The sequence below is a fragment of the Aethalodelphis obliquidens genome, unplaced genomic scaffold (genome assembly GCF_003676395.1).
Source record: "Aethalodelphis obliquidens isolate GAN/ISIS:26980383/991018 unplaced genomic scaffold, ASM367639v1 scaffold15, whole genome shotgun sequence".
NCBI lineage: Eukaryota > Metazoa > Chordata > Mammalia > Artiodactyla > Delphinidae > Aethalodelphis > Aethalodelphis obliquidens.
In genome coordinates, this window is record NW_020837959.1 from 14,133,265 (window position 1) to 14,148,317 (window position 15,053).

A 15,053-nucleotide genomic window follows, 5' to 3' on the forward strand; every position below is an offset into this window, starting at 1 on the left:
GGGACTTCAGATCTGAGTCTAGGAACCTTTCTGCCACCGTGGCAAGACCTGGAAGTGAAATAGGGACTTTCAGGGTTGGGAGCCAGAGGCGGTGGAGAGATGCTTCAGGTCCATGACCCTAGCACAGGGCAAAGCCAAGCTCCCCTCCCCGAGTGGAGGAGAGGCCCTGACACACTCCAAGGTCCCACACCAGGCACCAGAAGTGCTTCTGTGGACAGAGACCTGGGCAGGCTCGTCTGTGTTGATGGGGTCTGCCAGTAGTAGTTGCTCTTTTCTTAATCTTTCCCTTGAATTAGATTTCATTCCTCCCCTGCTCATGTGTGGAATCCAGAGCATTTCGTCAAACTACGTTCGTACGGTAGTGCCATTTGTGTTACACAGCCAAGAATGACAAAAAGTCACAAAAGGTCAAGAGAGAGCCACCGCGTCTTCCTTAGAAGGGGCGCCCGAGAAACACGCGCTCCTTTAGGTCAGGGCCGTTTCTGCAGGGCCCGCATGTGATGACTCCTGCAGTTAAATGTCTTAGTATCACAGAGGTAAGAGCCCCAGAGCCAGCCTAGCTGCTCCTTGGGGAGCATCCTGACTTGACTTCTACGACGTAGTGTTCCTGGAATTTGCTAAATTCATGATTGCTGAGTAGGAAACGTTCATTTCCACAGCAAGGAACAGAAAAAGAGGTGATTCCCTCTGCTTTCAAAGCACAGATTTCCAAATCCGTTTCATTTCCCCTCCAGAGATGACCAAATGACCAGATTGGGGGATCCTTTGAGGCTCCCAGCTTCTCATCATTCAGTGTCTGCGGCTCAGTCTGGCCAACAAAGCGGTCAGGGGGCTCTAACACGCACAGTTTCTTTAGGAAACATTCATTATTCTCCACGTATCTTTTTCAGTGTGCAGATGTGGACGATAATGACTGGGACATATCATCCTTAGAGGAAGAGAAATCTTTGGGGAAAAGAATTGGAAGAGAACAGAAGGAACCTCCACCTGTGAAGAATGAATCAAATGCTACTCAAGTGCCAAGTGCCTGGGGTGCAACTAACCAGAAAGGGCCAAAGGGAGAAGGTTCGCTGCTTTGGTGTCTAGCAGAAGCCTCTATAAATATCTAAGCTATGCTAATATATTATCAGACAGAAACACTGTTGGCGTAACAACGATCTTGCTTTCCTTACATTATTTTAACAAGGACTGAATGTGAACAACTTACTGATTTGTATATATTTACTAATTTTCTAAAATTTAATTTTAGGTCTAATCCTTAGTCTTTAAATTTCTAAAATATCTATTTTTGCAAACGCCCATATAAATAGTCTCTTCGTGCAGATGCCTCAGGAAATTTAAATTTCTGATCATATACCTAAATGAGGCCACTTTTTCTGTCTTCCTGTATTCATCATCCTACATACATTCATCATCATAAATATTTTTATTTGCTTCCAAGGAAGATTCTTCTTGTAGCACTGTAGCCAGTGGGATGAATGACACGTGAAACCGTCCACTGCTATTGTTCCTATCCATCCAGGCTAGAGTATGGGTAATAAGTCCAGTAACTTACCTCTCAACCCATTTAATTTTTAAAATCAGAAAATATAATTTGTATTTTTTTCTATCAGAGTAATTCTTCTCCACGCCACCTCTCAGCCTTTCTTCATCTGTGCATCCCATGAGCCGTGCCTCTGAGTAACGGGCTCAGACCCCTATTTCCAGGCTCACTGACTTTAGACATGAACTGTGGAAGTTCTGCTAAGACAGAGGAGGATTTGACTCCTTCCCCACTCCCTGCACCTCTCATGCCCCCTCTTCAGGACTTTTGTTCCCACATCTGTAATTTTAACAAATACATGCACATCTCTACTTGCTCTGTCTGTCTGTAGCAGGGTCTCCTGCCTATCCCCACCCCACCCCCACCGCCCTTTGTAAGATGAGCCATCGCTGCCTCTACCTTCACTTGACCTCTTTTCTCCACCAACGTGTCAGTCTGACCTTCTGTTCTGTCACCGTCATAAGGTTTCTGTGCTTTGTCTCAAGATCCATCCTAATCTTTGAAAAAGCAAAAGACATGTTTATGCTGTGGCGACTCTGTGAGGACACAGGGCCAAGAGGATGCCCTGAGTACATTTCCTCCCTCCGCCCCAATGTCATGGCCCTACACCCCTTAAAGAAACATTTCTGGAGTCACATGCAAGTGGAATTCTCAGCCCTCTCCTGTTTCAGTGGCTCAAGGCACTTTTGAACTAACTTCATGTTTAAGCTTATCTACCCTAGAAAACCTGGGGTACCGTTTTACCGTTTAATCCCTCCCTGGCTTGTTAATTTTATTCTCCTCTCTTTACCACTGCCAGCCTCCAGGCCCTGTGCTGAATCCTGGCAAGGGGAGGCCGGGCGGAAGCTTCCCTACGAGGGCCCCGTGAGGCTACCCCAGAGACGTGGTGGGACTGTCCGCAGCCTCCTTCACAGTTTGTAGGAGCCAGGGGTGGGGTTGCGAGCAGACTCAGACACGAGTGATGAATTACTGTCTGAAGTGGAGGATTTTTTACAGGCTGGACAGTGTGCTAGTTTCATCACTGGGGCCTCCCCTCCCCCCCTCTCCCTCCACAGGACCTCAGGATGAATCCAGCACATTGAAAAGCAGCTTAGTAACCGTGACTGATTGGAGCGACTCTTCAGATGTGTAACTGTCACCCCACGCATCAGGAGGCCCTTCCAGACGCCAGCACTATTGCAGAATCACAGTATTTCAGTGCTGCCTACACGACTCTGATACTCCTGCTTGGCGGTATCTCCTACAATAACAAGGAAGCTGACTCTCCAAGAACCAGAGTCCCTTTAGCGGCACCTAATGCAGTTGTTACAAAACAAACTGTCAGCAGTATTTTGAAGCATATAAAGGTGTTTAAGACTGCTGCTTAAAAATAATGTGTCGTTGAAGTCATAAAAAGTTTTTTCTTCAGAACGGTACTCTAGTGTTTAAGTGTATTTTTTTTTAACTAATCTTTAAGTGAATTTTTTTTTAAACTTCTTATAGCAGGTTTTGGTTTGACTTAGAACCTTTTTTTATATCTTTCTTATGTATGTTGTCACGTTGGAAGTGTTTTATTATAAAGTTCTGTGAGTATCCTTAAAATTGAATTAGTGGAATCAGTGAAATCTTAAGAGTAGATTGCTTATTTTTCATATAGAAGTTTAGAGTTATAAAAATATAGCTAGGCCCACGTTAGATAACTCCATTTTCCAGAAGTACTTTTACCATATGCAGCTTTGAGCCGTTGTAAGCATGTCGTTTTATTTTAGAACTTTAAATACCATTTCTGTGGCATCATCTTTACCTTGGATATTTTATGAATAAAATGTAGCCAGTTTAAATGTCAGTTAATTTATCTATAAACAGAATAGATCGAGTCAATACTGAATTCATATGTGTCTGTAGTTTTTTTCACTTTTCTTAAATGCCCAACCCATATCCTAAAGTACCTCAAAACTAACTTAATTAACTTCTTAACGATGACATTGTCAACATTCAAAAAGTTCATATAAACTGTTCTCTGCATTTTTTATACTTTGTGGTACTATCTGTACTCTGTTTCCAAAAAAAAGTTACATTTTAACTAAATGGTTTTTTTGATTTTGGATCTTTCTTCATTTTGCCAACCTTTCAAGTAAAGCCCTCCATTACATCCTTGTGACTGTGGCTGAGTTATTAGAGCTGGTTTCTGAGTTAGGCTTATCTCATTAGAGGATTTAAGCTTGCCTTGGTAGCTGTGCCGTGCAAACGCACTGACCTAAAAGTTAAAACAATGTTTTATCTGTTTCTGCCCCACCAGAGTCCTTTATACATGTGGGCCACTCTCACCCTTTTAAAAACTTCCCACAAAGGCCAATTTTATGCAAATGTACTCACTTTATATATGTTTCTAAAAGCTCTAATAAATGCTGAATCAAATCTTCATTGTAGTAGGACAGAGATAAGCAACCTACAACAACGCCTAAGAAGAAACCCAGGCCCTTACATTCACTTACTTATTCCACAGAGATCTGTTGAGCTCCTTGTTTGTTTTTAACATGCATTATTAGTTCACTTATAGAACAACTTTGAGACACAGTTATTATAATTTTCTTGACGATGTGAGAAACAGTTATACAATAACTTGCCAAGCCATACACTTAGAAAGTGACAAAAGTAGGCTTTAAACCGGGTCTCAAAGCCAAGTCCTGGGTCTGCCAGGTCTTTAATTCCTGAGCAGAAAGGGTTGGGGAAATAGGATGAATGTCCGCTAAGGAAACCCAACAGTTACGTTGAAAAGACCGATCCTTTATCTGTTTAGTCCTGTCACTTTAGATTGCACTAGAATTGGCGCGTTCGTTTTCCTTTGGGCTATCGCCTTAGATTTCTCCTCACTGACACACAACGAATGTGTTTCTGGCTCCTGACACAGTGTTTCTGTACTTTGACCCCTTCTCTCCGTAAATTCTTCAGAAGCTAGGACAGTTCAGTACAATCAAAATATTGTCTTCATCAGTACAGCTCTGAAATTTAAAAATTTGTTTTAAACACACACTCACAAGACCCGGCCCCGCCACTGGCCTGTAGCACCTGACCTCTCTCCACGGCTTTCAGTTCATTTGTGTCCCTGGAAAAGGTATTCAAGTATTATTATGGTCTGGAAAAAAAATCATTATATATATATATATATATATATATATATAGACACACACACACACAGACACACACACATATATATACATATGTACATACGTATATATATGTGTGTAATAAACTTGTTCTTTTTCTTGCATTGAGCACTTCCAAACAATGTGATTTTCCTTTTTAAGTCTTTCACGCTTGAGGAAAATGAAAATGTTACGGTCACCCATGCTGTGATTAGTATTGGAAAGGGTCTGACTCATAGATTTACACAGACAACCAATTATCCAAAGCTTGAGACTGTATATTTCACACTAGACTGCCTCAGTTCAAAGTCGTGGTTTTGTCACTCGCCGCGGCAAGTCACTTCAACTCTCTGCTTTCATTTCATCCCCTGCCAGCTCAGGTTGCTACAACACTTACCTCAGGGGGCAGTTATGAGGATGGAGTGAGTGAGGGCACACGCAGACTGAGATAACTATCGCCCTTACGGGCATGAGGTAAAGGGGCCGGCCCTAGAAATAAAACGGCGTCTGGTCACAGAGATCACTGGAGCAACTTAACACGTCTTGAAAAATGCTGTCTCTCCATTACCGGTTAGTTCCCCGCACACGACCTGAGCGACACACTGGAACTTGGTCCGTTATTTCCGAGCGGGGCAGGTACAATGCAGCTCCAGGCCTTCCTCTGTTGGCCCCAAAGTCGGCCATGATGGGCGTCTCCAGCTCTGCTCTTGCCGATGCCCCACCCCAGGATCTGCTCTCTGTACTGGAGAAGCCGGAGCAGTTATTTAAAGCGGACGTGCCAGGCGATGGGCAATAGCGTTTGGCCCTGTTAGCCCGTGCTGGAGCAGCCGTGGAGAAGTACGGGGGTGACAGACACCAGTACATGTTCGTTCAACCCAAACATCTGAGGAATAGTCTCAGATTGCCCCCATACTGTTTACAAGACACGACTCCTTATACACCTTCTGTTTAATATACGAAGAAAAAGAAACATAAAAAATGGAGACAAAGACTGCAAGGTCTGAATGATTAAGAAGGCTACGTTACGAATACTGGAATCTTTGGTGCTAAATACATATACATATCTTACGATGTATAAAATATATACAAATCCTGTAAATAGCCTGTTTATTTTTTTATAGAAAGCCACAACAGAAGATGATTAGTATGTAACTATGTAAGAACATTTACATCCGATAATCAACAAGTTCTTCAAATTTGTATTTTAAAAATAGTTTGAGTGTTAATTGTAGGAGGGCCTTGATGGCAGCATTCTGTGAACAGTTCACGTTTAAAACAAGCTCAAGACACGGCTAGCGGGCAGTGCTCTTTTTAGACGTAAGCGTTTTTATCAAACTGTTTTGAAGGGTTTGTGGTTTTAAAATCTTCTCCACCGTGATACTTTGTCCGAGAAGACATGATAGATGTGGCCCCATTGTACGTGTATCCCATTCTGCAAAACACAGTTTGGTAGATTGTCTTTTACAAGTAGGTCAAACAAAAATGGAAAGAAACCATTCTGCCCCTACTTCCATCATAGCTAAGTTTGTCTCCCTGATGACTTTTAGCTTTCTTCCCTTCTCTCTCTCCCCAAGAAATATTTCAATGTCATTTCTGAACAGCTGGTGTGACCAAGAGAATCCGCAGAAGAAACTCATGGCTTCTTAATTTGTTCAGTTACTCTCCTTCAAAACTTATTTAAGGCCTTCCCTGGTGGCGCTAGTGGTTAAGAATCCGCCTGCCAATGCAGGGGACGCGGGTTGAAGCCCTGGTCTGGGAAGATCCCACATGCCGCGGAGCAACTGAGCCCGTGCGCCACAGCTACTGAGCCTGCGCTCTAGAGCCTGCGGGCCACAACTACTGAGCCCATGTGCCACAACTACTGAAGCCCACGTGCCTACAGCCCATGCTCCACAACAAGAGAAGCCACCGCAAAGAGAAGCCTGTGCACCGCAACGAAGAGTAGCCCCCGCTCGCCGCAACTAGAGAAAGCCCACGCACAGCAACGAAAACCCAACGCAGCCAAATAATAAATAAATTTATAAAAAAAGAAAAATACTTATTTAAAACTCATCTTCCTGGAAACTAGGAGACTGTGGTGACCTTAATCAGCAATTTCTGCCTATGTGAAAATTCTGATGAGGCCAAAGTGAAGAATATACCCCCAGAGTTAGACCCAGATTTCTACTTACATCAATAGCTTTGGAATGTAAGAATGTCAAGCTCTGGGTTTTTTTTAATGAACTATAATTATATTTATTCTATTCAATATAATATTTACCATATTAAATGTCATATTTAGTATATATTCCTAACCTTTCCCAATTCTGGGGGGTTTTGTTTTTGTTGTTGTTGTTGTTTTGCGGTACGCGGGCCTCTCACTGTTGTGGCCTCTCCCGTTGCGGAGCACAGGCTCCGGACACGCAGGCTCAGCAGCCATGGCTCATGGGCCCAGCCACTCCGCGGCACGTGGGATCTTCCCAGACCAGGGCACGAACCCGTGTCCCCTGCATCGGCAGGCGGACTCTCAACCACTGCGCCACCAGGGAAGCCCCAATTCTGGGTTCTTGAAGTTTCTAAGAATCATATGAACTATCTATAATTTGTCCCACGTGTAACAATTTAGAATAGTACTGTACTTTTTAACAGGTCATTTTTGTCTCTTTTTCATACCTGGGTGCTTTGTTGTTGTCAGATATTGAAAAGCAAAATATGACACCACCAATTATGCAGAGTGAGGCTCCTGCCCATCCAATAAACAGAGCAGCTCCTAATTCATACCTGTGAAGAAGTATCACACAAGTATAAAAGCTTACTTATTTGGGGAGTAGACAGCGTTTAACACTACTAGCCAACACTTATTAAATGCTCATAATACATTTTTGCTATTGGAGCTTGTACAGGAAGTAATGACATCTGTATAATGCTTTAAACTTTTCGCAAAGCGTTTTTATAGCCATCACTTGACTATATCTTCCCAACATCCCGAAAGGAAGATGAAAGCATCGCTGTGGGCAAAGCAGGAGCAGTCAACTCAAGCTGGGGCCTCCTGGCCAATCAGCATCTTTCCTCGGGGCTCTGCCTGAAGCTCACAGAGGTTTCCATCTCTTTATTCTGTCACGCGGGCTAAACCATTAAGGCAGACTCCAGTTAGAAAAGGGAAAGTTGCCTGCCTTTGCTTTCATTTTAGTTCAACTCAGTGTTTATCAAGCACCCGCTGTGTGCAGTCATGTGCAAGGTACTGAAGGGTGGCAGAACATGCCACCCCAGATGTGCCACTTTGGCAACAAGGATTATTTTGAGCTGAAAGCAACTGAGAAGAAACAGATACGGGGAAAGCTCTCTGCCTTCCCCCCATTTGCCTAAAAGCAGGACATAAATTTGTAAAGCTCTTCCCTATCCCCTCTCTGCCAGGAAGGAGAGAAGTTAATTCCCAGAGACACTGTACATGTTGCTCAGCCCACACATGGCACCAGAGCGATCTATGTAACAAACTTCACTCGCTCTCATCTTCCATTAGTTCCCTCATCACGTGCCTTCCCATCATTTGTGCCTCTAGAAGCTCAAAGTCCTTTTCCTCTGTCTTGCCGCTTCTCTACAAATGTATTGTTCTTTTGTTAAGATGCTATATAAGCTCAAGTTCTAGCCACCCCTTTGAGTTACGCATCGCTGGGTACTCCCATGTGTATGTGTGACGCACATGTTAATGAACTCTGGTTTTCTCTTATTAATCTACCTTTTTTTCAGTCTAATTTACAGGGTCCCAGCAGAGAATCTAGGAGAGTAGAGGAAAAAATAGTTTTTCTTCTTCTACAGTGTCAGTGAAAGGTCAGTGATAGGTACAGCCTCATCTTGCTTATCACTACAATCTAGTGAGAGATGAATTAAAAATAACTCTAATTTAGTGACAGATTGCTGTGAAGCATCTCCTGGATGGCAGGCCATAGTACTCTGCTCATGACTAGAACAGATGGAAGATAAGTAAGACAGCCCCTGACTTGGAAAGGTCACCATACAAATGTACAAATATCGCTACTGAGAACAACAAAGGAAATCACAGCTGAGTGCTGGAGGAAATCCTTTTAGGGGAGGAGTATATATACATTTTATATATATATATATATATATATATATATATATATATATATGTTTCAGAGAAACAAATAAGGAATGAGGAAAGTATACCAAATCTCGGGCTGTAGTGTTCTCATGTCTGCCTATCCTTTTCCTGAAGAATAGGGATTTTTTTACTTTTTTTCTTTTTTTTAAATAAAGAAGTGATTCTCAAACTCTTTGAGCCCACAGACCGCCATCACAAGGCAAAAACTGATGGACAACATTCCCTACCTAATGGTGCTTTTCAGTGTCAAATGAAGTCAGAGTGGGAAGGGTCTGTTTGGATCATACAGAATCCACAGAGGGGCTGAGAACGGAAAGGAAGAGGTGAGAGTAAGAGGGGAAAGTCAGGGCCAAGGTCAGCTTGTCCCCCTGAACCAAGTGCAGGGCCAGGGCCAGGCTTAGGTGGCCAGCAGCTGGCGTGAGTGACCTGTGCCTGTCCTGAGCTTTGCCTCATCCTTTTCTACATGCTGTGGTGCTACATCTGAACTCCCATCTGGGCAGGCGCAGGCAGCAGTGGTGGTGTGACAGTGTGGCCCTGGCCCCCAGCCAGCAGGAGCAGGAAGCAACATTTACACAAGATGAGGGCCATGTGGTCCACGTGCCCATTTCCAGATCCGGCTTCTGAGGTACTTCACAGCCTCCATTTGCAACTGGGAATGGGTGACGTACACAGTACACGCTGCCTTGTGATCCCTTCTTTTCTCACTCTTGTGTTGCCTTCCCTGGGAAATCAAATTGAGAGCTAAAGGAAGGAACAGCTGTAAGCACCTCACCCTGCCCTGGAGAACTGATTAAGCTCTGGGAACCGAGAAACTTCTTGAACTGTTCCAATCAGACACAGTAGCAGAAACAGAAGGTTGACGTAAGTGGGGAAAAACCCCTTCGGTCTGCACAAAAACCAGCTCAAAAGAGGACTGAAGAGTGAAGGGCACAGGTGAAAGCAAAAGAGCTGGCCAGATCAAGTGTTAAACTGGTAGTTTTATAAAAGATACCTTCATTAAATATCATGTTACACATCTAAAAAGGATATCCTGGATGTCCACAACCAGCCCTTCTTGTGTGATGTTTGGATGAGATTACACAAATAAAACGAGCAGAGGGGCTGCCAAGGTGTAGGTGCCTGTCACCGGACCTCTTTAAACATCTGCAATTCCCTCAGCAAGCTGGCATCAAGTCCGTCTGCTGTCATCCTTTTACTGCAGAGACAACTAAAGGATGAGCGTAGTGAAAATTTCTACTTGGAGGACATGAATATAGGATTACAATTTAATGATACTTTCTATTTTTCTTTATTTTTCCCCCTAGAGCTTAGGCTGTTTTCTCTCCTGAAACTATGCATTAGTATTTAACTCTCAGTATAAATACTCCTGGAAGAAACAGTCTGAGACTTTTTCCAAAATATTTAGCTTTCTAAAATAGGATGCCAGTGCCAGGCATCATGGTTAAAAGTCAGTCTCTAATTATTAATAATAGTCCATTACGGGTTAGGGTGGTAGAAATCAAACCACAGCTCAGCACTATCAATTCATTTAAAAAGAGCAGGGACTTCCCTGGTGGTCCAGTGGTTGAGAATCCAGGCTCCCAATGCAGGGGGCCCGGGTTTGATCCCTGGTTAGGGAACTAGATCCCGCATGCCACAGCAAAGGTCCTGCACACGGCAACAAAGATCCAGCGGGCCACAACTATGACCCGGAGCAGCCAAATAATAAATAAATATTAAAAAAATAAAAATAAAATAAAAAGAGCAGGGGCTTCCCTGGTGGCGCAGCGGTTGGAAGTCCGCCTGCCGATGCAGGGGACGCGGGTTCGTGCCCCGGTCCGGGAGGATCCCACATGCCACGGAGCGGCTGGGCCCGTGAGCCATGGCCGCTGAGCCTGCGCGTCCGGAGCCTGTGCTCCGCCCGCAGCGGGAGAGGCCGCAGCAGTGAGAGGCCCGCGCACCGCAAAAAAAATAAATAAAATTAAAAAATAAAAAAAAATAAAAAGAACATACAAATGTGTAGAAATCAGAGAATAAATTACCCAAGCAGTTCAAATGTTGGAAACTCTGTCTTTATATTCATTTAAGCATCTTGAAACTTTCTGAGGGGACTTAAGAATCATGAGTTTGGCTTGTATCAAAAACTGGTTCACTTATTCCTGTTTTTAAATATATTTTTAGATTTTCTTGAGGTCACTAACTATAGACTCTGTTCCAAGGAGAATATCATTTCCTTTTGAACTTCTTATGAATTCTGTCAGAGACAAACATCTAATAAACAGAACCATTTCAGAGCTGAAGTCTTTAAGAGATTCCATGTCTATACCAATAATTTTTAACAATTTGGATGTGAGGGCTTTTGTGACTTGGTTCTTTCTCTTACAGAGACTTTTTCTTCTTCATTCTGTTGAAAGACACGTATAGCAGACTTATTCAACAGTGACTTGAATTCACACCCATCAGTGTACGTGATCTGGCAAAAATGGCCTTGTATTATTGAAAGACAGGATTGAAGGTAACATCCACTCGTTTGTTCTGGGCAACGTCTCCTTTAACATTTATCAGGAAACTCTCGTCTCTGCCTGGAAATCTTTCTTCACTTTTGGTAACAGGAAGAAGCAGACTTCAACACCTCAGATGATTAGCCAAATTTCAGATGATCTGTTGCAGGTCTGTCTTTTGTTAACAATATCCTCCTGGCCCTAGACCAGCTTTCCCACTAGGAGAGCGGCCTCTTTATTGAGCTGTTAAAATCACCAAAGTTTCTTCATTATTCTGAAAGGCTATCAATTTGCTTAGCACCAGACAGATCCAGGACCGTCAGGCTAGGGACATAACTTCGTTTTACAGATCAGAACATTGCTTTTGGAATATCTCTCAGACATTCTGCTCAATGGATAGGACTCATCAAAGCTGCCTTATTACCTTAATTCATGTATATAATTGAATGTGAATCTAGTAAACAATAGGGAAAATTTTCTCTTCTATACAGAGAAAGTAAAACACAGATTGATCACTTATTATTTTCCCAAAAAAGAACCATAAAGATCTAAGGCATTAAAATGTACCCTGAATTACTAGATGAAGTTAATTCTTATTCACCTGGCTGTACCTGGGGCTCCCAGCTACTGGTCACATCTTCATTTCCTGTTGAGAGAGCCTGAGCTAGAACCACACCTGGCCTAAATTCTGATGCATTTCATACTCCTATTTCAGCCTTGTAACCTGCACAGTAATCCTGAGTGAACGGATTGAGGGACACCTCTTATTTTCAGCTACTCCCTCTGTCTTTCTTGCACCCAATCCCCTGTTGTGACTTGATATGCCATCCACGGGGAGCTGGTGTAGCCTACCCTGGTCACCAGCACAGAAATGACAGGCCAGGCATTGTGCGAACCATGTGTTTCAGGATGGATGAGAGAACACAGCTATGGTCTCAAGGATCTTACAGTCTAGTGGGGATGGTCAGACATTAAGCAAATAATTATAGTAAGCTGTGATGAAACTTAACAAGAGAAGCAGAAGAGCATGTTTTTGTAAAGTAAACATTACCTGTTCTCCCAAATCTGTATAGATGTGATCCAAGTAACAGTCCACCACAACAATAGCTACTATTACTATCAGCTCACTGTACTAGGATTTTGTTTTGTGTGCTAAGTTGTTTTGGCATGCATTATCATATTTGATCTTCATTACAATCCTGAGAGAGAGGTCTTCCTATGGTCATTCTACAAATGAAAAAAACTGAAGCTGAGGGAGATCAAATTACTTTCCTCCCCATACCTCAGCTAAGCAAATAGTAGAACCAGGATTTAAAACCCGTAACTATGATCCCAGGCCCTGAGCTCTTAACCAACACTCTTTCTCCCTTTTGTGTACACCTTAGCTAAGTAAAAGATGGGATCAATGTGAAAAAACACCATCAGCACAATGCGTTTTCAGTTGTCATTTCAGAAAGATGTGTTTTCGATCTCTCTGGCTCATTGCGTTCTCAGTGGCTCTAGGGTATGGAATTTTTTCAGAATTCCCTCAGGCTGTCTTTTCACCCAGCACAAAAAGAGGTGAGCGTAATAATTAAAATCAGGGCTTGTTGGACTTGAAAAAAGAAAATGCAGCTCCTCCAAACACAAAACAAAAACTGTTTCACAAATGAAAAACTCCTCATCCTTTTAAGATCCCCAGAGAAAAGTCAGCTTGCTGAAGGTCACAGAGTTAGGTGCCAAGTCTTTTGACATCAAGGATAGTCTTTTTTCAAACGCACTGTCTTACTCCTCATTTTAATCAAGGGTGATAGCAGCCAAAACATTCCAGTTACCTTAAAACAACTAAATATGTTAAAAAAAAAAAAAGTTTAAAGTTTAGGAAGCACACCCATATATTATCAATGTTAACATTTTAAAATTGAATTCCATTGGTGTACCAATCTTTTAAAGATTACCAGCAAAAAGAAACTTTCCTCAACTCATAGGCTTATATAATCCAAGGTCTATATAACTGCATGGATGGATTTTATGTAAACAAGCATTCTACAGGCATTATCTACAAACATACATTTCCCCCAAATACTCCACATTCTTTTGGGGTCCCAGGCACCGGAAGCAGGCTGTTTAGTGCCCACCGACCCGTGTATCTCCCCAGGCTGCTGCAGTCTCTCCTCTCCTTATGCAATTCACATCAGTTAACAGTTCGCTCAACGGTCTGGAAGATGCCACAAGATTTCCTACCCAAAGCTTCCTACAGGACTATGAACTAGCGGCAGGTGCCTCGCAAATGGTGGCTAGAGTAGAATGGGATAATTTAAATAATAAGCACCTACTTGCATATGGAACCTTCACAGAGAATTCTCAAATTTAGGAAACGCAAAATAAAGACTGATTTGTGTGTGTGTGTCAATTCTAAATTGCTTTTCAATGTTCGTAACAGGCACGCGTTCTTTTCTCTGGTTTATAGTTTACAACAGACATGCGTGCATTACCTTTCCGAATGTTATGAGTTATCATTAGGGTAGTTCAGAATTCTATAGACTGTATGTTAAGAACAGGTAATCACCTACCATATGCCACTGTCGGGGGTGCTGTCTATATGTTACTTTCTTTAATCCCCCTAACATTCAGAAGCAGCAGGTGCTATCCCCATTACCTAGAGGAAGCAACTGCATCTTTCCTAAGATCACAGAGGAGCCAGGGCCAGGGCCAGGAGCTGAGCAGAGAGTGAACTCGAAAACCTGCCTCTTAACCCCTCTGCCTCCTTCCCTCTCTAACCGTGTGTAAAGTGCACAGTGAGTGTCCTTACAGGAGTTCTGATTCTTGCCGATTACTCATGGAAATTTTATAAACCATCCACAGTATAACTTAATATAATATTAGTCAAAGTAAATTATAATTTAAAAGGACCACCTCCTGTTCCCAAAATTACACAGTTCAGTTCAAAAACAAATCTGTTACTGAGCAACGTCCATGCCATTGATCTCCATTCGTGTGGATAACTGGGGGTTTACTGGGCCTTGATTTTAAGTGGGAAACGATGTGCTGAGTCACAACACTCAAAGTAGGCACAGTAACATGTTCTCACGCAAACTTTGAAGTCTGAATAAACTGACACTGCAGAGGGGGGCTGTGCTCCAAGATGGGAAATTCCTAAAACAACCAGGGCTGTCCTGTGACACCTGGGGCCATGACCAGCAAGAGTCTGTGGGTGTGAAGGTGGGTTTGCACAACGGTTTGTGTTGAAGGAAGAAAATACAGATGGATTTGCAGCAAAAAAGCGTGGGTCAATTAAAAGCATACCCTAGGGCTTCCCTGGTGGCGCAGTGGTTGAGAGTCCGCCTGCCGATGCAGGGGACACGGGTTCATGCCCCGGTCCGGGAAGATCCCACATGCCACGGAGTGGCTGGGCCCGTGGGCCATGGCCGCTGAGCCTGCGCGTCCGGAGCCTGTGCTCCGCAACGGGAGAGGCCACAACAGTGAGAGGCCCGCATACGGCAAAAAAAAAAAAAAAAAAAAGCCTACCCTACATGATCCTCTGAATCCTCAGCAGACTGCCTGAAAACAGTTTAGAATCGAACCTGGAGTTGGGAAGATGAACATAGGATGAGTTCTCATGAGAAGGGTCTCAGGAGTGTCTATCCATTTGACAGTTTCAAATTGCTGCGTATCTCTAACTCAAAGCTGTGACGGAGATGATCAGAAATAAAGAGAAGGAATTACACAAGCTTGTTTTTTTAAATGGGTTCATGCTAGGTCCCTTACCTGCCTTCCACTTGAGAGTCAAGTGTCTTACAACAATTATCCTTTCCACTAGGCCTCCA

General features: G+C 43.1%; 2 protein-coding genes across 15 annotated transcripts in view; one reads left to right on the plus strand and one right to left on the minus strand.

Moving 5' to 3' along the window:
* Nucleotides 1-3,676, plus strand: part of DZIP1 (DAZ interacting zinc finger protein 1) — a 54,340-nt gene extending 50,664 nt beyond the window's left edge. For all 12 annotated transcript variants that reach the window (XM_027115985.1, XM_027115975.1, XM_027115977.1 and 9 more), the window contains 2 exons: nucleotides 891-1,065; nucleotides 2,599-3,676. In XM_027115985.1, the coding sequence (XP_026971786.1) occupies nucleotides 891-1,065; nucleotides 2,599-2,675 (252 nt within the window). In that variant the 3' untranslated portion in view covers nucleotides 2,676-3,676. The remainder of the gene's footprint in view (nucleotides 1-890; nucleotides 1,066-2,598) is intronic.
* A 1,925-nt stretch (nucleotides 3,677-5,601) lies between these two features.
* The window catches only part of CLDN10 (claudin 10), a 101,144-nt gene continuing 91,692 nt past the window's right edge, over nucleotides 5,602-15,053 (minus strand). Inside the window, exons 4-5 of one of the 3 annotated variants that reach the window (XM_027116102.1) lie at nucleotides 7,321-7,428; nucleotides 5,602-6,100 (exon numbers count right to left, since the gene is read on the minus strand). In XM_027116102.1, coding sequence (XP_026971903.1) covers nucleotides 5,980-6,100; nucleotides 7,321-7,428 — 229 coding nt within the window. In that variant the 3' untranslated portion in view covers nucleotides 5,602-5,979. The remainder of the gene's footprint in view (nucleotides 6,101-7,320; nucleotides 7,429-15,053) is intronic. The other 2 variants (XM_027116100.1, XM_027116103.1) reach the window with 2 other exon arrangements.